The sequence below is a fragment of the Oreochromis niloticus genome, linkage group LG7 (genome assembly GCF_001858045.2).
Source record: "Oreochromis niloticus isolate F11D_XX linkage group LG7, O_niloticus_UMD_NMBU, whole genome shotgun sequence".
Classification (NCBI taxonomy): domain Eukaryota; kingdom Metazoa; phylum Chordata; class Actinopteri; order Cichliformes; family Cichlidae; genus Oreochromis; species Oreochromis niloticus.
Window position 1 is genome coordinate 14,891,742 of NC_031972.2, and position 22,167 is coordinate 14,913,908.

Here is a 22,167-nt window from a genome sequence, read left to right on the forward strand (position 1 = left end):
AGGCAGATTGTCATCATGTTGCCATCAGTCTGAATGAATCTCAAATGATAACAATTCGAGTGGACTTGACTCAACTGGCCGCTGGTTGTTCTAAGTGTTCACTTGGACACAGCTAAAGTGTAATTTGTAGCACTACAATTGTAATAACAACAGCAGAGTGGGCCTTACTTTGGTCATAAAATAACAACCATTCACAGAAGACCCTTCAGATGATCTGGCCTACTATCGGATTAATCCCATCATGAACAGTTTGGCATTTTTCTTGACATGCTCTCATGGTTCAGCCATGCTTAAGTAATCTGAGGCTATCTGTGTGTATGTATTAAAGCTATAACAAAACATGAAAGCAATATTGGACATAAAGGGCCTGATTTTCAACTCCTACAGACTGTAGCAGCAGTTTGGTTGGATGAAGTCTAATTGTAGTCTTAATAATCATCACTTTAGTGACATTTTTTTATTTTTGTGTGTTTGTTTGTTTTTTCATTACAGAGAGAAAAATGTAACTGAACGGAGGCAGCTGCACTCCAATGGTCGAAGACCTCACCATACTTCACTAGAATGTACTTGATGAATGTACCTCCTGTCGCAGTGACGCAAACAGAATGGAGAACATGTGGCCCGCCTGGAGGCTATAGCCCTCCAGTTTGCTTCAATGACTCTGACACAGAGTTGTCCACCAGAGGCACACCTATCTCAGACAAGGTCCAGATGATCATAGAGAGTCTTAGGAGCACCCAGTCCTCACTCGAGATGGGCGACGAGATCGAGGGGAATGTGCTATCAGGACGGGAGGGTCATCCCCAAGTCTGCAAGGTTGCAGCAGGTTCTTATGTGGGAGTCAAGTCCAAAACTAAAAGCCCCACTGAAAACCTGCACGCTGACATTTCCTCGCCAAACAACCGTGAAAGCAGTGACTCAGATAGCGACGATTCTGTGGACAGAGGAATCGAGGAGGCAATACTGGAATACCTGAAAGAAAAGGATGATCACAAACGCAAAGTGGAACCATGCTCGACTTTTCTCCCATCGTCCAAAATTCAGAGAAGAAACCCATCCATTCCTGAGGTGTCCAAACAGCACGGCAACAGCGATGCATTCTTGATTGCGGGTAGCAATTTTCCAAAAAGCCTCAAAGTCGAGACCCCAGCAGTACCCACTCTCATACCTATAAAAAAGTATATTAAAAACAAGGCATCCCTAAATGAAAATATAGTTAAGAACTTCGATTTGAATAAAAGCACAAACAAAAGTTTGGAGTGTTCAAAAGAGCAAGCAAGAAATCCCTCTAAACCAGTGAGTCTCGTCAACAAAACTGTCAGTTACCCCGTCACGGCTAAGATGGAAGACTCGAATGATTCCAGTAGCGACGACGGCATCGAGGAGGCCATTCAGAGATATCAGCTGGAGAAAAAGGAGCAGCAGAACGCAGCAGATGCTTTCGATCCACGTGCATTCAAAGAGGAGTCTGACACGAGTAGCGACGACGGGATTGAAGAAGCTATTCGCTGCTACCAGCTTGAGCAACTCAAGGAGAAGAGCGTCCTGAAGCCATTGCTGCACAAGGAGAAACCCTTCAGTAAGTCTATAATACACAATGTTGCGAGTACAAGCGCAGAGAACATCAAGAGACAGAAGCTGAGGAAAAAGATGAGCACGACAGAAAAAGAAGTGAAAACTTTCCAGCCTACTCCATCTGTTTCTATACCCAAACCTACACTTTCAGACAGCTTGAAAGGTAAAGAAAATGGATTTTTGTCTTATAAAGTAGAGAGTTTGAAGGAGCAGGCAGCCCCTGCCCCTCCAAAGGCCAATACAACTGCAGAGCTCATGTGTGCTGAGGCAATACTGGACATTTCAAAGACTGTCATGCCTGGGCCCTTCCATCATAGCATTGGCCTTAGTGGTTGTGTCACCAATGAATCTTCCTTCCAGTCTTCTCTTCCTGAAAACTGCCCCTGTGAAGAAAGCAATGACAGCTCCATCGATAGTGAAGATGGGATTGAGCAAGAAATCAGGAAATTTCTCGAGCAGAAGGCCCAAATGCACAAACAGGCACCCAGCTCTGCTGTGACTCAAGACGCTCAGGGTACAAATGAAATGGAGAAGGTAAAAGCAAATGAACCACAGATCGAAAAGAAACCATCAAGACTGTCTTTAAAGCAACGAAGAAAACACAAAGAGAAAAACAGTTGTGTTACCACCATGGCAGTGGCAGAGGACAGCGTTAAAGAAACCGCCTCTAAGCCTTTACCTGACCATACAAAAGAATCAAAGCTCTTGGCATTGCCCCAGAGAAGTCAAACACACCCTGCCACTGGATTACACAAGTCAGACCAAAGTGGAGACAAAAGCAGCTCTCTTGACAGCGATGAGGACCTAGACACGGCGATAAAAGACCTTCTGAAAACGAAAAAGAAATCAAAGAAAAAGATGAGAGACTTAAAGCGGAAATCAAGGAAGTGCCTCAAAGATGACGACCTGTTGTTAGGAAATGCATTTCAGACCAAAAAGTTACACATTGACTCTCTTTCCAAGTGTAGTGCTTTGAAAAAGGTGCAGAAAAGTAAGAATGACAAGAAAGACAAGCCTGGGCTGGGGAAAAAGAGCATTTCACAACATAAGCAAGTTTATAAAAGTAAGAAGCACGAGCTGCATGAAGGTGAGATCCTGAAGGGAGCCGAGCGTCCAGACATCCAGTTTGTGCACACTGCGGAAGCCGCTCCTCAGATTAAGGAGGACAGCAGCTCAGTAGACAGCGATGACAGTATTGAGCAAGAGATCCGAAGATTTCTGGCTGAAAAGGCCAAAGTTTCTACCGCAGACAAAATTAAAGATGGCGATATAGCCAGGAATGGTACTGTCACTATTTGTAGCTCATTTCAAGATAAAAACATTAAACAGGAAAATCAGCTGGCTGAGATTCCAACAAAAAGTACCAGTCCTCTCTCTGAAAAGTCTCTCATTAGTAGTCCAGCTCATAATAGACTTCAGACACCACAGACTGTTATTCCAGACATCTCTGCGGTCGGTGCACAATCACATCTGCCCTCAGCCCAGTCCTGCAGTCCCAGTCTTTTGGAACCAGCAGATGGGGCAGGGGCAGCAAGAACTGAGCAAAGGAGACCCAGTATTGATAAAGGTGATGTCCACAACGCCACCTCACAGACGAAGAGGGCTCGACCAAGTTTGAGTCCTAGCATCGCTCATTCTCGCTCAGAGGCAATCAAATGGCGCCAGAGCCTCGGACTACCTACTCACGATGCGAGGACTCTCAGTCGGACTCCGTTCCACATCACCTCATCTGAAATCAGCGAGGGTGGCCCGGTAACACATCAGAGTGGAGGAATGGGCCACAAATTACAGACTCCGGTTACTGTTTGGTCCTCTGCAAGGACCAGTAAATCACCATTCCCCTGTTCTAAAGACACTGCTGGAAATACTACATTCACATCTCCTGTTTTGAATTTTTTTTCTGCTGCCAGACAGCATCCGAGGATGTCCTTTACACGGGATCTACCCGCTGGCCAGAGGTCCCAGTGCTCCATTGAAGGGGAGAAGGAGAGTACGGTGCATATGCCCAAGGACAAGAGTGTGTTTGTGGAACTGGAAGCTAATAGGACAAATCACGTCCAGGTTCAATGCAGGGAAAGAAGCGAGGTTAAGGAGAGAGCAAACTTGCTAAGGGAGAAGAAAAGCGAAGGCGAGGGCATGAAGATAGATAATAAAGAAGTGCATCTAGGAAGAAAAGAGGAAGAGTTTATAGATGAGACAGATTGTGAATCAGGCCACAAGAAAAATCCAGAAAAGAAGCAGGGCTTTTCCACATTGTAAGTATTTTTCTTTGACCACTATAAACCATAGCGTCATCTTTTTCTGATTTCTCCAATGGTGCCCTGTTAAATATTATAATGTAGATTCTGATCGAGCTTATTGATTTATAAGGGAATGTTTATTAATATTTTTTTTTTATCATAAAACAGACATTTTTTATGTATTTGTACAATTTCGCAGTTGTGGAACCACGATGAAAACTTTATATGTGCTCTGAAGTTATCTGTCGTTGATCATTTGAAAAGCAATACAGTGACAGTTTGGTGCAGAAACGAATGAGCGGTAGAAAATGACATGTTCCTAAATATTTTTGCTAAAAAACAAAAAAGAAGACGTGACAAGGAAAAGTAGTCTCGGTTTGGCAGAATAAAGATTTAGGTTGGAGTCCAAAATGTTTAAAATTAGCTTGTATCTTTTCCCATCTCCCAGTAGGAAACCCAGAGTCCTGAATAGTTACATTAGTTACCTTACTAAGACTTTAAAAGTAATTTCCAACATTAATTTTAGGGACGTACCATTGGATCAGCCAGTACAAATCAAATGACACAGATGGCATTGGTCAGTGATTATTGTTTGTCTCATCAGGTTTGTATAAACTGTTTGAAAAAAAATCCTGGACAATCCTGGCTAGATTGGCTTTTTAAACAGTGGTCTTGGTATTGGTTTGAAATCTCACAATCTCACTGTGCATTCTTATTTATTGTAGTAGGTTTCCATCACTGCCTAGATTATGGTTTCCATTTATTTTACATGTGCAGCAAATCAAAATGGCACAAAGTTAAACTGCTGGGTGCTAAAGCTGCAGTGGTTAGGGTGAAAACATAAATGAGGCAAAACCCCAAAACAATCGTTTTTCGAGCAAAAATGCCAAAACTTTGATCATTTCATTTCCTAAAATAGGATTATTTACTGCATTTCATTTCTTTGTGTGTTAGGTGAGTGGGGTTTTTTTCCTCTTCAGTGTCAAATAGAATCACTTTACATGAGCTGATCAGTCAGTACTGAAAATAAGTTTTAGTTGTAGCCCCAAACAATATTTTTAATATGAAATTAAGGGCATAATTGTGTATCTAATAAAAAAGACCAACCAGATTTCAATACTGTTTAAACAAACCTTAAAAATATATTTAGACTAAAATACAAAGTAATTGAGCTTTTTGGTTTATCACAAGGAAATCTGAGGTATTCCTCTGAATTTTCTCATCTGTGTCCGCAATGACACAATTTACTTTGTCCAGCATGTACTGCACTCTGCACAGTGTATATCATTAAATCTTTTGACACTTTCACAACCTTTTCACTCAAGTGCAGCAAGAAAGAGTGTTTTTATACTGTCAGCACCACCTTGAAAAGTCTCCTTCCTTTCTTTTCTCCTTCTCTCATTTGTTTTATTCTTGTAATCCCTTACCTCAGACTAATTCTGTGCGCTCTGTACGGTGATAATTTAGTCAGTTTCTACTTTTTGAATATAAAGCAGAAACAGCCATTATGTTTCAATCATAACTTTGACTCTTGTGAGCCACTTCTGGGGGGGATCTTTTGTTTTATTTTTAAGATAAATATTGTGGGTACAGGAACCAAGTTACCACCAACCTTTTGCTTTTCACACGCAGCGCTCTTCTTGTCTTTGTCTGTTCTATAATTGAGTTCCATGAAAGAAAATTTAAAGCCGAGTTGCTGGTGATAGATGTTCTAGTAGTCTCGGACAAAGTCTTGCTCCAGATTCCACAAGTACCACATTTCCTCCTCGCTGTCTTGCTAAAGTTGATATTTTTTGTGGCTTGTTTTTTTTGTCATGTTAAAGTTTTCCTGGATTTCCTGTTTGAAGAAAGGCTATTTATTTTTCTTTATGAAATAAAAAAGGCATTACTGAACATGCTGTGCATATCCAGTTTTTCTGTAAATATTTTGTAAGAAGTGTTTTTTTTTCTTCTTCTTTCTTTTACTCTTTCTGATGACAGAAACGTTTGCCGTGTCTTTTAAGTGCATCTGTGTAATAAAGATTGGAATCTGAGCAACAGTGGGCCTCTTGACTGAAATTTTATGATTTACGGAATTATTAAAGATTGCTGCAGAAGTAGTCTGATGCATATCCTGCTCTGCCTTGACCAGGTCTTTATCCAGTGCCATTGATCCCGGCATTACCTTCAGGCCTTGCATAGCTCTTACCTCAGAGGAGAGAGGCAGCATGTTCAACAGGAGATACTTGGCTGAAAAGTGCAAGAAGGTACAATTATGTGGAAACACGGCAGCGTTTGTTCATCAGTCACAAACATCATCATTTAAGTTCTTTGTAAAAAAAGTTCAAATCCACAGTGTGAAGTGTGTATTATGCAATGCTTGCAGGGGAAAACTTCCCTCATTACCTCTTCTGTGCATGGCAAGGCTGTGCAGCACGTCAAAAGGAAACTTCAGTTTGTTCCAGTAAGCGGGTATGTGATCGCACTCAAATGGTTTTGTCTCAACAGTGAACGATCAAACGCAAAGAAAACTCATCTGCAACTTGAGTTTGTTTTTTTTGCAGGAAACTGGACACACTCAGCAAGCTCAGCACACACAGTGAGATAAAAGCTGGCTTTTAAAGATGCACCTAGGTGCTGCCTGCTGTTAGAGTGTGTATGGATTGTTGAAAAACTGTTTTGAAGCCAAGTGTTTATGTATTGCAGTTGTTGTTTTTTTTTATTTTTTTAAACATTTAGTAAGTATGTAAGGTTTGGGTAAGTTGTATAACAGTACTAAGGGCATTTCATTTTAATTTTGGATTAAATATGGACTGAACTCAGGAATACCTTGAGTATTTCAGCATTTATCTTAGCTTAATTTCCCATTTTTCCCTAATGCACAGTAAATTTGATTTGGGGTTATATTGTTTGAGGTACCGTATATTCATTCTTATGCTCATGATGCCGCTGCTGTTTTTGTTAGAAGTGGCGTCTTCATTTACAAACATTTGTTCTATATTAACAGTTTTTCTTCTTACAACTAACACTGGCTTATGTTCTTGAATACGTTTCATAGCTAAATAACACAAGAACGGTACTGGCTGTGACGTTCCAACTCTTTCAATAAAGTTGAGCCAAAAAAAAGATGGGTTATGGGTGTTGTAGTTTTTTACACAAGCACATCACGACAAGCGTCTACTTTACGGCATTCCGGGAACTACAATTGCGCAGTCGCAGTTTGCTGACCTTCCATGGTTCTGCAAGCATGGCTGTCCGGGCACTTACGAGAGGTAATTGAAAACAGTTTACAGTTATTTATTTAGAAAATAGTTGAAGGAAAATATTCTCAGAAGATTTAGAGCAAATCCAACATTTTACCTTATGTTTATTTCTGCGTTTAGTTTTGAGTTTCGTGTACGCTACAGTTTAGCATGTTAGCTCACAGCTAAATGCTCTATTACAATTGATGGCAATAATTTAACGCTAGCGCTAGGTTATTGGCTAGCATTATTCGTTTCATGATAGTTAACAATCGATGTTTTAACGTTTGTTTCATATTTAGGCCTTTTAGGGTTCCGATACTCACGGGCTGCCACAGTAGCATCCCCCTGTGGTGGGCATCACTATGTGACAGCACCGTCTGTGAAGCCACCTCAACCCCAGGCTGACGATGTAACAGGTGAGCTAAATAACGCAGGGGCGTTACCACTTGTTTTTTCAAGAGTTTTATTTATGTTACTACTTGTCATTCGTTGTTGTTGTCGTTTTTCTTCTTAACAGAAAAAATATTAAACCAGCCCCTCGAGAAACCAGACTTTTTCCGTGTGGCTGAGCTTTTCTCCTTGAAAGACTTGTTCGACGCCAGAGTGCATCTTGGTCACAAAAAAGGTTGCAGGCACAGGTTGGTGTGATATTTATCTCAGACTTCCAGTGCGGTGCACCCCCCTTTATTTACAAGGTGTTTGTAGTCTGTAATTAAATAAGCTGGAGACACTTAACCTCCTAGTGTTAGTTCCCTGTGGATAAAAAGTGGGGAGTTATCAATAAAAAGATACCATAAACCTTCATGCTTTAAACCCCTCTTTATTAAATTGGAAGTTTCTGTTTGGTAACACGTCTGGTTATTAGTGCTAACCGCAAGCATAAATACCACAGGTCCTAGAACACTGGAAGAAGCGATACAAACTTGTTTTAATACAGATGGCATTTCTTTTAACTATTCCATAACTAACTTTTTGTAACTAAATGCTTCTAACAGAAAGCTCCAGCAGCAGGAAATGTTTTGTTACTTGATCGATCATTTCATCAGGAATGTAGCTATTAGAATTATGTTACTTTATTCAGCAGTAATGATTCAAGTGACATTTTTCTGAATTGTAATTCCGTGTTTCTAGGCTCATGGAGCCGTATCTCTACGGCTGTCGTTTGGATCATGACATTATCGATCTGGACCAGACTATGGAGCACCTTCAGCTAGCCCTCAACTTCACCGCCCACATAGCATATCGCGGCGGCATCATCCTGTTTGTCAGCAGGCGGCGTCAGTTCGGCCATCTGGTGGAGACCACCGCCAAGGATTGTGGGGAGTATGCGCACACGCGGTACTGGCAGGGCGGCCTCCTCACCAACGCCAATATCCAGTATGGCCCAGGAGTCCGCCTACCGGATCTCATCATTTTCCTTTCAACTCTCAACAACGTCTTTCAGCAGCACGTGGGCATCAGAGACGCAGCCAAGATGAACATTCCCACAGTGGGTGTGGTGGACTCAAACTGCAACCCCAGCCTGGTGACGTACCCCGTGCCCGGGAACGACGACACTCCAGCTGCCGTCGAGCTCTATTGTCGTTTGTTTAAGATGACCATTAACCGTGCCAAAGACAGAAGGAAACAGATGGAGCTCCTTCATGGTCTGTCAGCTCCCACCTCGCAGACCTCACGATATGCTCTTAAATAAAAAAAACAAGAGACGTTGAAAAGCCTACATTCTTTAATCTGTAGCTCATCAACTGTGTAGTGTATCCTGTTTTATGTTGATACACTACAAATTTGAAATAAATTTTGGCTTCCTCCTTCCATTACACATCTGCACTTGGAAAACATCTGGTTTAACAGTCAGTAAAATATGGCTCAAAGTTCACATTGGCGCAAATTTATGTGAATATCACAGCTGTAAATCCCTGAAATAACAAAGTGGTGATCCATTGTGGAAATCCTGGCGTGGGAGAGTGATGATTATTTGCAGTTGCAGACTGAAAGAAAAGTATGTGAGTCATTGTCACAACTGTATTTGCTCTGTTGCAGTCTATGTAAGTGTTTAGGCCATGAAATATGTTTCCGTAAACAAAAATACCTCTGCAGAAAGTCAGCCAAATGATGGATAACATAAGCAACCTTTGAACTACACATGAACAGTAATTAAATGCAGTTTCTGAAAGTGTACCCTGAAGTTTTGTCTGTTCATCTGGTTAGAAATAAAACATGTTGCTGGACATTTATATAGATATATACAAAGAGAGAGCATACAGTAAATATTTACTGGTGGTTCAGTACATAGGGATTACTTCTCCAAAGATTTTTATATAGCTGGATATTGAATAGAGTAAGAAACTGTCTTAAGCCTCAAGTCTTTAATCTATAGCTCATCAACGGTGTAGTGCGTCCTATTTCATGTGGCGTTTGCGAAGTTGGTTAAGTTTAGTTTCTCCCAGCTTCCGTAGTTGTATCCTGTAGCGACCTTCTGTGGCCACGAGGGGGACAAGTAGCTGTCACGTCAAAACGGTGAGTGGGTGTATGTGAGAGGGAAAAAGTTTATTAGCTTGCATTTTATGATGTACTACTACAACGGTCGACGTTTTCCTGCATATACAGTCATGTTTAACACATATTTCAGTTGTTCGGTTGTTTTTAACCGCGGTCCGCAACAGGCAGTTTCAAGGTTTCAGGCTGACGCTCGCGAGCGCAGACATGTTTAACAAACATGCAGACTGACGGCTGGAGACGTGAAAAGCAATCACAATAACAAAGCTTATTTCCTCTCAAAGCCTTATTACTTATATAATTACTGCAATTTAAAGTCAATTATTATTATTCTCTCGCTCTGTGAAACGAAGTCTACGCTCTAAAACAACTTGCAGCATTTATCCCAAATGCATTCCACATTATTACTGTAAAGCTTAATTGCCATCGTTTGATTCTGCTAAGTAAGCATTATTTTGTTTGTTGAAGTAAGATTTTTTTTAAGTTAATCTGGGTAAAATAAAATGACCTTGAGGTCAAAGTGTCTGAGATTCGAACTCATCCGATATGTAGGGGTCGTTCTTTTGCACCTGATGGCAGGCTTGTCGGCCTCACAATTTCTGCGAAAGTGTAACTAAATGTATGGGTAACAGTAACATAATAAATAAGTTATTGTCTAAATAAGTCCCGCTTTTTTGTGTGTGTGTAAGTTCTTCCAGTCAACTTTTTGAAGGCGAGTCAAATGTTCACAGAAGTGTTACTAAGAGGAACAAAGACGTTAAGGGCACAACTTACCTGGTCAGGGTAAGTGTTTTTTTTCATCAGGTTAGCATGATGGAGAAGAGTGGTAGGAGATGGGGATTTTAACACTAGCCCAGGCTTATAATCTTCCTGTACAGTAACGGTAAATGACTAACATTTGTTAGTCAAGGAAGTTATGAAATGAACCGAAAACAAATAAATACTCACCAAAAATGTTTTTGCTAAATTTCATTTGAACGAATGAGTTATTTCATAATTGCAGATGTGCCGTCCAGCTCTTGGAAAACAGATTTTAATGGACCAACGAAAAACGTCTATTGGTGTGTAAAAATATTTGCATGGCTATGATTTTAAATGGAATAGTTTGAAAACGTTGTGTATTTTTTCATATTTGTTTTATGTATGTTGTATCTAACCTAATTTTTTTTTAACCTCTGTGATACAAGAATTTTGCAGATCTGGGATAAATGAAGCATACCTTATTTTTTTATTTATTTATGTTTGTTTATATAGATAAATATGAGGAGAGAAGAGATGCCATTGCTTTACCTCCATACAGATGAAGACGGCTGAGCTGAAGCGAAGGCCGTTCACAGAATGGTAACAGGTTTTGTTAAAAGCTTTTGACTCTTTATTGCCCCTTGAGACGCAACCCTGGCTCCAGTGCCTCTGTTGCGCAGTAAGTCGGCAGAAAGTAACAGGCTCTCGATAGCTCAAATCCACTATTAAGTGGGCTTTGGGTATGGAACCGGGCCAGATACTTACTGTCAATCTACCATGAAGGTAATGTGTTCCTGCCAGTCAGTAGTTATGTGCTATTAAAATCTACCTTTCTAAAGCTTAATTTTTGTATAAGTGGTCTCATTATGGATAAATTGAGTCACATTTATAGCTGTGTATCTAACAAAGTGGCTGCTTAGTATATAATGAATACATTTTGAATGTAACAAATGTATGTATGTAGTCCTTATTGTCCATAGATAACAAGAGGACTACATGAGAGTTTTTGGCATGAGATTTTGAATTGCCTTTACAGTTAATTGGATTCAAATGTGAATATGAATATTTCCATTAGACGTCAAGGATTCCACTTTGATGGTTCAGACACACCTGTGGAGCAGCAGCGGCTTGACTTCAGGAAGGTTTGAATTTATACTTTTGCTCTCATCCAGTCTGCCTATTGAGGACTTGCTGTCCAACATTTCTTTTCCCTGTGACATAGTGGGACTAGGAGTCCAAATGTCTGCATCATCTTAGGCTTCAGTCACACTGATAACCCCCCTGGGTAACCACCAGTTGTGAGGGAAATGTCTATATTCTGTGAATAGTTGCTGCGTGAAATTTGCTTCAGTTACTAGTAGGTTATGTCAGTTGCAAGTAGTTTGCTTGCCTGCAAGATACTGACTTATCCGCAAACACCAAGTACTCACCAAGCAGCAGTGAAACTGTGACAAGTGCAACACAGACTAGAAACAGAAAACACTCACCTTCAAAGTGTGTTAGTGAAATGTGTCAGAAAATGTGTCACATTTTCCTTACTGCGCTTTGTGTCTTTCACGCAAACTACGGGTAGCCATGGTAATCTATTGCTTTGGTAATTGACCAAAACAGTCGCAAGGAGGGGTTTTTTGCAGAACCCTCTTTGCAGCCAATTTCACTTGACAGCAGCCAGTAACCTCCTGCAACAAACCACCAAAGAGACACACGTTTTTGCCTTGTGACATACAACATACAGCTTTTTTGAAACCTGAGAAGTAATGAAATGCTTGTTGAAACTTAAAATTGACATAAACAAACTTCTACATGATTTGTCTTTACAGGTGACTACTCAGTGTGCCTCAGGGTTGGAGACGATATTATTTCCAGGAGCTCTCATGATCCCTCACCACCTCTCTTCATGTCTTGATTTCCTGTTCGACCATTTCATCCGCCTTACTTCCATTAGTTTGTTTTGTCTTTTGCTTAACTGATGAAGACATTGTTTTTTCAGTTGTATTTTTTATTTTGATTACTTGCATATGCAGCGTAATGTCCTCGTTGTGCATAATCACATATGAAAGATTACTTTGGCAATTGCATTTGTGGTGAGTGCTATATCAGTTTTCCCACAATCAAATCACTCTGATGATCATATGATAAAGGAAAGTGTTTGTCTGTGTCGATCCATTCCCTAGGAAATGGTGATTTCCTTTCCTGTTCACTCACATTTACAAACTGAAAATATGTAATGGGAGCTTTTACTTGACTATTCAGCTGGTGTCGAATTTGACATGCTTGAAACAGAAAATGTAATAAAATAAAGCTACATAAAATAAAATAATTTTCCTGAAAGTTGTAAAATGTCCATTTTAAAAATAATATCACTTAATAGGGTAGAGCAAAACAAACAAAAAGTTAAAAGAATAACTCATAAAAAGACTTAATTATTGAGGTGCATAAAATTTAGGAGCACTAGAAGCAAAAGACTGCAAAATTAAATAGAATTCATTGTAGTAAAAAAACATGGAAAGCAAACGTCAGCATGCATTGAAGTGGCTCAGTGTGAAGTGTAGCAGACGGGGCAAAAGTGGCTGCACGCAGACTAATGTGGGATCAGTGCTGAACTTGAGGCAAGATCAAAAAGGTTTTGCATTATGTAGGAAAGATTGCCTGCATCAGTCTTTGTTCAATCATTATGTTATGGTTTGGCCACAAATGTCATTTCCCCACCTCTGAGAGTTGCTTCCACAGTTTTTTCACCCAGACCACACTTAGATGATCTACCTGTCCTTCCTGCAGGTAGTGATTTTAGCACTTTAGCTTTACCCACTGCAAAGAAGTCAATTCTTCTGACTTTGATTTTCTTTTAGGAGGTTTCACTACAAGTTCTGGACTCATGCAGCATAAAAAGGGACAAGTGGTTCCATATCATGCCCTCCACAATATGAGAGAGTCATTGAATCCCCTCAGTAGAGGTGGGCGGAGCAATCCAAATAATGATAGTGCCGATACCAACGCTGTTATTGGTTTTGGATCAAGCCTAGCATGAATGGATCGAATCTTTGTTTCTATCCTCTTATCCCTTCAGCAGGAAATCTATAACTTGCGATGTACGCATAAACTCGTTTTAACGCTACGAGGTAACCTGACACGCACCTCCCGAGGAATGTAACTACACCTTTGGTCAACATAACCCATGACGACTTGAAGGGTGTGAAAGGTTGTTTTATAAGGTTAAGAGGGGTTTCCAGTTATGTGGTAAATGATGACAGATTTCCTGCAGAAGTCTAAATCAAGCTTAAGTTCAGTGTATAGCTCACTGCAAGTTATTTTTATAGACACGAGAAGCATCTGAGCATTTTGTTTTGACTCACATCTATTTTATTTATAGTCTACAGCACATTTACACGACAGAAGTTCACCCAAAGCGATCTAGAGACAGTCACATTTACATTTCAGTTCTCAAAAAAAAAACTTTATAAATGGATGAAAAGCTGAAATCTGTGTTTTATTGTGTTAATTAATTATTGTAGAAGGTAAAAATCACATTGATTGCATTGATATCCTTATTGGTATCAGCAATGCTGACCATGTAGTTACTTGGTATCGGCTCATACCAAAACAAAATGCAGTATCGACAGCACTATCCCTGCTCGGGGCCTTCCTTGAATTTGTCAGCCGTGCGTTGGAAGGAAGGAGGCGCGCTAAGATTTCTCGTCGGCGGATAAAATCCCGTCAGCTCTGACGTCTCTCCCTTTAAGATGCGCAGCAGCGAGTCGCTGGGAAACGGAGGCTGTGCGCTCGTCGGGTCCCAGCAGCGCTTATTTCTTTGTCACAATGATGCCTTCTTTGATCTGATGGGACGGTGAACGGGCCGCTGGTCTAATATTCGGAAATATCGGGGATCAAAGCTGAGGATCTCTCTGATTCCGGGCTGTGGCGGTCGTTCTGTGGTCCCGATGGAGCTGAAATATCGCTCAGCTTCAAGGACACACTCTTCATCATATTTTTTTGAGCGGCTGAATGATTTCTATTGAAAACCCGGATTGAGACACAAGCTCTGGTCAAGGCAAGCAAAAAGAAGAAAACGACTCGTTGTAATAACCAGTAAATATGCGACGCGTGTCGTGGTTTGCTGCGAGAATGTGATCAGACGGGAATATCTGGTTTCTCGCTCTACTGCCTCCTAAAAAGAGTCGCTCATGATGCCCAGGGCTTTGCGGAGACTGGTCCATTTGATGCTGTTCTGCCCTTTATCCAAAGGCCTGCAGGTAGGCTGTGGGACTGCACAATGTCAGTCTTTTTGTCACTAACGGGATCCACACCGTCCACCTGCAGCATACGCGACAGCTGACCAAATTGTCAGTTCATTCACATGCATGCATGAAACCGGAAAAAGATGTGTGCTAGTTATCTCTGCGTTATCCTAAAATCAGGTGACAGGCTGCTCATTCACTCACTGTTTGAGTAGATAACCCAAAATTTGGCAGCCACGGGTTCACAGGTTTGCAATGCATGCAGGACTGTAAAAGCGTGATTTAATAGCGGTACAAGTTGGATAATAACAATTCTGCTTAGCACTAGACTTTTGTGTAGTATTACATTTTGTGTTCCCTCAACTGTTCTATTGCAGAGCATTCAAATCAGTAGTTCCCAGCTGCTGTTTGTAGCCCATTATACAAAAATCAGTAAATAGAGATGCACAAATAGTGATAAGTCTAGGCTGATGCTGTTGTTTAAAAGAAGAATTTAACTCATAGTTATGATACAATTTATTGTTGTTTTCTTATTTATCCTCCTTTTTCTCCCTGACATGTCCATTTTCTATTTTGGACATTTAGACAGAGATGTCACAACACACAAACATCAGTCTAAATGTCATCTTATTTATCAGTCGAAAAGATACCAGTCATTGGCCTGTATACTGGTGCATCTCTAGATCTACAATAGGAAGTCTCTTCTCTTCTAACTTACTTGTTTCTTTTAGATGTACGTTTAAATGCAGCGAGTGGGAACTATTCAGTATTTTCAGAAAAGCAAAGAGAGAAGTATCAGTTTTACCAAACTATTTCCTATTCCGGTGCTATGAAGAAGTATTTGCCCTCGGTCCTTGTTTGTTTGATTTCTTTTTTGCATATTTCTCAGACTTAAATGTTTTAGATCCATCAACAAATTTTAATATTAGGCAAAGATAACCCAAGTAAATACAAAATGCAGTTTTTAAATGATGATTTTATTCATTAAGGTAAAAAACTACTATATTTAGATGTTACAATCTAAAGAAACACAAGAACAGGTGAGGAACAAAGTCACTCACATCTATCAGTTAGGAAAGCTTTGTGAAGCTATTTCTAAGGCTTTGGGACTTGTGTCCATCCTACAAAAATTACTCCAAGAACACATCAGCGACTCATCCAGGAGGTCACAAAAGAATAAAGAACAACATATAAAGAACTGCAGACCTCACTTAACTCAGTTAAGGTCAAAGTTCATGATTCGTCCACTGGCGTCCATTGGTGAGTTCCAAGGAGAAAAACATTCAAACGTGGTGGTAGTGTGATAGTCTGGGGCTGCTCGAGGACTTGGACGACTTTCTATAAGTGATGGAACCATAAATTCTGCTCTCAACCAGAAAATCCTGAAGGAAAATTTCCAGCCATCGGTTCTTGCCTTGAAGTTTAAGAGCACTTAGATTATGCTATCTCTTGGTACTTGCTATCTCTGAAAGAGTAGCAAGTCCATCTGTGAATGGCTCAAAAATAAAAAAGAAGAAAATGTAGCTTATGGAGTTGCCTTGTTAAAGTCAAAATTGAGAAACTTTGACCTTCAACAGGCTATTCATGTTCAAAGACTCCCAAATGTGGCTGAATTAAAACGATTCTTCAGTTTTCTCCACAGTGACGTGCTGTGAAAGAATCATTGCCAGTTATGGCAAGCGCTTGATTGCAGTTCTTTCTGCCAAGGGTGAAACAGCCAGTTATTAGGTTTAAGTGGTAATTGCTTTCTCGCACAGATCCAGGGAGGCTTGGACAGTATTTTTCTCTTAACAAATGAAATCCACATTTAAAAACTGCATTTTGTATTTCCTCGGATTGTCTTTGTCTAATATTAGAAATTGTTAAATGACCTGAAACATGCAAGCGTGACAAATCTGCAAATATAAATATGCAAAATGCAAAAAATCAGGAAGGGGTCCTTAGTTTCGTGTAGTTGAGTGTCTCAATTCCATCTTAAGGTCATGTGACCTGCTGTTCATTCATTCATTCACTGCCTGGTTTTAATTTGACTTCTTTTCTTCCTGCCATGCGCCCATTTTCTACCAACCTCCACAGAGTCGCCTTCCAGCTATTAAAGTGAAGTACCTTCTGTTGGCATGGCTGGGCATCCTCGTCATCAGCTGGATCGTCTACATGCAGTATGCCTCCTACTCTGAGCTGTGCCGTGGGCATGTTTGCCACATGGTCATCGTAAGTATTATCTTTGAGTTAAATACAACTCAGTTACATGGTTTAATCGAATTCAGGCCTATAAATCAAGATAAATCTGACAGTGTAGGATATCTGTGAATGTGGCATAAAAATACTGACTGTGGCAGTGAGTAAAGTCTTAACCACAGATTACAGGCTTTCCAAACTACTGCACAACAATTAAGGTAGCTTTCAGGGTGAACAAGAGAAAAACTACAATCACATTAATTCAAATCATAACACAATCACTGGAAAGAGCAGATCTTTTGCTTTTCCCAAGACAAAAACTAAATAATTCAGAATAAAAACGACAGTATAAATAATAATTTCATAGGTTTTCAAAAGTACATGGATAGACAGCAGAACAGAGGGACATGAGGTCTGTGTTTAAAGAAAGAGTGCATGGCCAGTGTCTTAAACTTGTGGTACCAGGGTGCTCTTACAGGACACAACCCCACTACCCACCCTTATAATTGTAACATCAGTTTAGCTGTTTGGTCTTAGCTCATTTGACTACAGTTTCACTAACCACATAACAGACAAAAAAGGGGTTGTTTGTATTTACATAAATAAAGAAAATGATTTCATACCATGCTAGTTTTGTGCTGCTGAGGTGAGACCCAAAGATGTCTAGTTCCCTCCTGTTGCGTTCTGTGTTGGGGACTTGGGGGAAATGTGTCTCCTCAGTCAGGTGATGTCAAGTAAACTGCACATGGTGCTGGGCTCTTTGCTGCTTTGTGACAACATACTGAATATAACTCAGTGGGTTACTCCATTCTGATGAATTTCATGCACACCACTGTACACGAGTGAGTACAGCATCCTTCTAGGAAAGAAGTAAAACTGGCACTCTCTGATTCCACATCCATGAAAAATCTCAAAGGACATAGCTGGAAATGGGCTTTTTTCTTTCTTGTCTGCTAATTATAAAGGTACAAAACTTCATAGTCAGCATGCAATTGTTAAACTGATGTAGCAGTTTAAGATAAACTTAAGACTCATTTACTGGTCGTCAAGATCAACGTTTCTTTAGTCCAATACACCTCTGGTATGTGGAAGGGAAAAGCCAGGAATTCCACTGAGATTGCTAACTAACCACCTGAACACAAGTCACCTGTTCTAGTGTTTTTCCTGGTGACGGGTTCATATTTAGAGACACAGACCCAGCCTCAGGAGGTCACAAGTTATTGTATTCCCAGTGTTGGTCCCAAGCTTGGGTAAATGGGAGGTTTGCGTCAGGAAGGGTAAGCGAAACCATCCAGTGTAACTGAAAGAAGCTTCATATTCCTCGATGAGCCGTTCATCTTTTTTCTGTAAACATACCTGTTGAAACCGTGCAGTCTCTCTGATTCATTAATCCATACCAGAAATATTGAACCTTAACGTTTAAGACACAGTCACAGAGACTCCAAGCATGTCACTGGGCCAACAAAGCTTCAGAGCTTCACAAAGTAGAAGCTCTGAAATGACGTGTTAGAAATGCATGTCTCTCAAAGTCAAAAGGGTACGTAAAGGCAAGAAGGAGCATGGAGAACAGTGTGTCAGGTTAGGCAAATCTGGTTAGATTCACCTGATCTCTAGCAAAGGTATTTTCCCTTTAAGTAAACAGACATTGGAAGGCTAAATATAGAGAGCTCAAATACTGGATGTATAAATAGAGACTTATTTCTGTTTCCTGCGATTTCTGTTTTGGTTTCTGCAGTGTGATCATTATAGAAGAGGCATAATATCAGGTTCATCCTGCAAGGCGCTATGTGACCAGAGAACGCTAACTCTGCAGCGCTGCATGTCCACCTCCTCCACACATCAGGTAAAACAAACACAACTTACAACTTACACATGCGTGAAGAATAACCTTTGAGAGAACAATGTATTTCCAAACTCATGTTAGTGCACATCTGTTTTTTTATTTAATCAATAATTTTATTATAGATTGTCTCATAATTTTTACTGGAACATGAAAAAAAAACATAACAATTGTACTAACAAATAAAAGTAAATAATTTGACATATTTTATACTAATTATAGTATCAGATATGACTGTCAGTGTTAAAGGATGTCTATAAAAAAACATAACTGCAGCCACTAGATTGTCACACACAGTTTTTTTTTCAGGGTCATTCCATATTTGGCTCTAAAGCTGAGTCACCAGCTAACAGTGGCAATCTTGGTTAGCAAGGTACATCCAGTGACTGTATGGGTAGTGGGTATATCTGATATACCATACTGGTGTTGTTCCTGTGTCATCATAATAATGTTGGTCCAGGATAAATATTGCAATGGTCTGGGCCGTGATCTGGACTTCTTTAAGTTGCTTGAAGACGTTTCACCTCTCATCCATGAAGCTTCTTCAGTTCTAGGGTCAAATGGTGGAGAGTCCCAGTTTTAAACCCTGTGGGAGTGTCCCCCCCCCCCCCCCCGAGAGGGACAAAAGGACCCCCTAATGATCCTCTACCTAATCACTTGAGCCAAGGTGTGAAGACGGGTGTAGGTCACAATCAGCCAAGGTTTCGGGTGAGCTCATTGTGAAACCTAGCCCCACCCCATCATGTGATTTCCTGAGGTCAGATGGCCCAGGATTAACGCCCACTCACATCCTGGGCCATCTGACCAGGAAATCACATCATTAGGGGGTTCTTTTGTCCCTCTCGTGGGGTACACTCCCACAAAGCCATTGTGATGTTGATTCTGGGCTGACATTGTTATGATGATGTAGGAACAATACCAGCACGATGATATCAAATCGTGTATGGGTAGCATAAACACAGGTACCTACTAGCTAAAAAGTGTAAAGAAAAATATGGGACTTTAACCAAAGAAAACTGAAAACAGACAAAACAAATAGCCACACAGCACACAAATACTCAACAGTACACCGTCATCACAAATACTGTCAATAAGTCCAGTTTAATGATTCCAGTTAGCTGAAATGAAGGCTAGCAGACAGCCGCGTATGTCCTTGTGAATTCACTTCTCAGTCAAAGCAGCCATATTCTGAGTAATGTATTATAGTGTTATAGGCAGCTAGTTATTAAGAATGTAGAACTTAGTTATAGAGACAAAATTGTTTTGTTTTTTCCCAATTCACTTATTCATGTACATTTCAGGCATTTTAACATGGAGTTCTATAAAGACTGACTTGCTTTGGCAGTAATTCTCTAGTGGCCTTTTGTAGAACTGCACCTCACGAACTGCGTTTCACAGCTTCATGTTTAAGTCCAAAGCTGCTTCTTATACTTGAGAAATTGATTTTGCTTGTTTTGTTTTTTTCAATTAAATGTAGTCGTTTAATATTTACTCACTCTCTGGGCAGTAGTTACTTGCTTGCTTGCCAAATGTGACATTTTAACTTCATACTGAACTTTCTATATGTTGATAATACTCACCACACTTGTTAGAATAATAGTTTTTATGTTATTAAGACTTTAATAGATTGTTAACATAACCCCACTCTACAGCCCTTATTCAAAATCTTTCCCAGCTATTGTGTTCACAGACAGAATGACACACACTCAAACGAAAAACATAACAAAATTTAAAAATTCCTTCTGGAGCTATTTTGGACATTTTCTTCCTCATCTAACTAAAGTCATATTTTCATATTTGCAGGTGTACAATGGACTGTGGAAGGAGAAGCCTGTGGTAATTAAATGTGGCGTTGAAGATCCGGTGAAAACTGACGGAGCGCCCGACTCCATGCTGCGACAGGAGATGAGCCTGTTTGACAAACCCACACGTGGAACCTCGATGGATGAATTTAAAGAGATGCTGCACAGTTTCCTTAAGGTTTCCAGGCCGATAGACTATTTTATAATAACAGTGAACAACTGTCACCACAGAAGTCACATGCTAATAGAAAACTACACATGCCTATTAGGAAGCATTGGTTATGCATTAGTCCATTCAAATGAGCTCAGATATAGAGATCTTTTTTATGTTACGTTTTTATACAGGTCAAGATTTTATTATCAAGTATTTTTTTCATGTTTTTATCTATAACACATTTATAACATGCATTAACCTCCTTCCTGCAGGTTAACCTCGGTGAACAGTCATCTTTGAGCACCTTGGTGGACAGGGTCATCACACTTGCTGATGTTAACCAAGATGGCAAAGTGTCACTAGCAGAGGCCAAGTCCATCTGGGCTCTTCTCCAGATCAATGAGTTCCTCCTGATGGTGGCGCTGCAGGAAAAGGAGCACACCCCTAAACTGCTGGGCTTCTGTGGAGATTTGTATGTGACGGAGCGCGTAAGCCACAACTCACTCTACAGGCTCGAGGTGCCAAATTCCCTGCAGTCTCTCATCCCAGAGGCCTTGAGCTCCAGCCTGAACCACTGGCTCGCGCCAGCTTGGCCCCGCCGAGCTCGCATCACCATTGGCCTGCTGGAATTTGTGGAAGAGGTCTTCCACGGCTCCTACGGGAGCTTCCTAATATGTGACGCCAATCCTTACCACGTTGGCTACAATTCAAAGTACGACTGCAAGATGGCCAATCTTCGCAGCGTGGCATCAGAAGCTGTTGTGCGGGGATTTTTGAAGGGACGCCGATGTGAGACGAATGGAGACTGCACGTATGGGCGGGACTGCACGGCCACCTGCGATCGGCTGGTGAAGCAGTGTAACACCGAGGTTGTGCAGCCTAATCTCGCTAAAGTGTGCGTGCTGCTGCAGGACTATCTGCTTTTCGGAGCACCTTCAGACCTGCGTGGGGATCTGGAAAAACAGCTGCGCACCTGTGTGACACTCAGCGGTTTGGCAAGCCAAATGGAGGTTCACCACTCACTAGTGCTCAACAACCTGAAGACGTTACTGTGGAAGAAGATTTCAAACACTCAGTACTCCTGAAAAACGGATGCTCTAGTATAAATGAATTGTTACATGAAGACGGGTGGTTTTTGGTTATGACGCTTGCAGTAAATGTTTTAGAGGGTCGTGTTTAATCATGTATTTTCACTCTACACTGACTGTGAATAACAGGAAACTGTGAACTACTGAATATACAATGTGAAGCAGGCTTTATTCCTACTATAATCCCCATCATGCTTTTGTGTTCCAATGGGTCTGTTTGCACATAATATTCTCAGGACACTGCCTGTAACGTTGTTTCTAAAATTCTGGATGTAAATAAGACGTTTTTAAAATAAATGAAGCAACATGTTGGATTATTTATGGTTTCATAGAATTGTTTTTTTCTGTCCTTGGTAATGTGCAATTGGGAGTGATACAGCTAGAAATATCAGAAGAATATCGCAGCTTCTTTTGTATAAATCAATTTGCATCTCAATCAGAGAGTCATCACATGTAGAATCTTTCTGAAAGGATGACACTTGAACTGCAGACATCGTTGACATTAGGTGTCCCTGATCATGCCACAAAATTGTTGTTCACATAAATGGTTGCAGATGTAATAACATCAATTTCAATTGACTTGTTCATTGGTCT

The 22,167-nt window shown here is 40.5% G+C and overlaps 3 protein-coding genes across 4 annotated transcripts in view; all 3 read left to right on the forward strand.

The window, feature by feature from the left end:
* The window catches only part of ppp1r26 (protein phosphatase 1, regulatory subunit 26), an 11,097-nt gene extending 3,642 nt beyond the window's left edge, over positions 1-7,455 (forward strand). For both annotated transcript variants that reach the window (XM_005454524.4, XM_019360647.1), the window contains exons 2-6: positions 493-3,830; positions 5,947-6,061; positions 6,181-6,266; positions 6,359-7,066; positions 7,339-7,455. In XM_005454524.4, coding sequence (XP_005454581.1) covers positions 562-3,830; positions 5,947-6,061; positions 6,181-6,266; positions 6,359-6,416 — 3,528 coding nt within the window. In that variant the 5' untranslated portion in view covers positions 493-561 and the 3' untranslated portion in view covers positions 6,417-7,066; positions 7,339-7,455. The remainder of the gene's footprint in view (positions 1-492; positions 3,831-5,946; positions 6,062-6,180; positions 6,267-6,358; positions 7,067-7,338) is intronic.
* mrps2 (mitochondrial ribosomal protein S2) lies at positions 7,042-8,732 on the forward strand. The gene is made up of 4 exons (XM_025909295.1): positions 7,042-7,066; positions 7,348-7,455; positions 7,557-7,677; positions 8,171-8,732. The coding sequence occupies exons 1-4, from the start codon at positions 7,042-7,044 to the stop codon at positions 8,730-8,732; spliced, it is 816 nt and encodes a 271-aa protein (XP_025765080.1).
* A 5,115-nt stretch (positions 8,733-13,847) lies between these two features.
* On the forward strand, positions 13,848-21,892 carry dipk1b (divergent protein kinase domain 1B). The gene is made up of 5 exons (XM_003449667.5): positions 13,848-14,526; positions 16,588-16,722; positions 18,425-18,532; positions 20,333-20,509; positions 20,758-21,892. The coding sequence occupies exons 1-5, from the start codon at positions 14,458-14,460 to the stop codon at positions 21,568-21,570; spliced, it is 1,302 nt and encodes a 433-aa protein (XP_003449715.1). The 5' UTR covers positions 13,848-14,457; the 3' UTR covers positions 21,571-21,892.
* The last annotated feature ends 275 nt before the right edge of the window (positions 21,893-22,167 follow it).

What these genes read in the sequence shown, in the direction of transcription:
- mrps2 (XM_025909295.1), top strand. Translation starts at nt 7,042, where the DNA reads ATGGCTGTCCGGGCACTTACGAGAG. An exon ending in CCAGGCTGACGATGTAACAG is followed by an intron (nt 7,456 to 7,556) that starts GTGAGCTAAATA and finishes TCTTCTTAACAG; the next exon opens with AAAAAATATTAAACCAGCCC. An exon ending in AAAAAAGGTTGCAGGCACAG is followed by an intron (nt 7,678 to 8,170) that starts GTTGGTGTGATA and finishes CCGTGTTTCTAG; the next exon opens with GCTCATGGAGCCGTATCTCT.
- dipk1b (XM_003449667.5), top strand. Translation starts at nt 14,458, where the DNA reads ATGATGCCCAGGGCTTTGCGGAGACTGGTCCATTTGATGCTGTTCTGC. An exon ending in CTTTATCCAAAGGCCTGCAG is followed by an intron (nt 14,527 to 16,587) that starts GTAGGCTGTGGG and finishes CAACCTCCACAG; the next exon opens with AGTCGCCTTCCAGCTATTAA. An exon ending in CCACCTCCTCCACACATCAG is followed by an intron (nt 18,533 to 20,332) that starts GTAAAACAAACA and finishes TCATATTTGCAG; the next exon opens with GTGTACAATGGACTGTGGAA.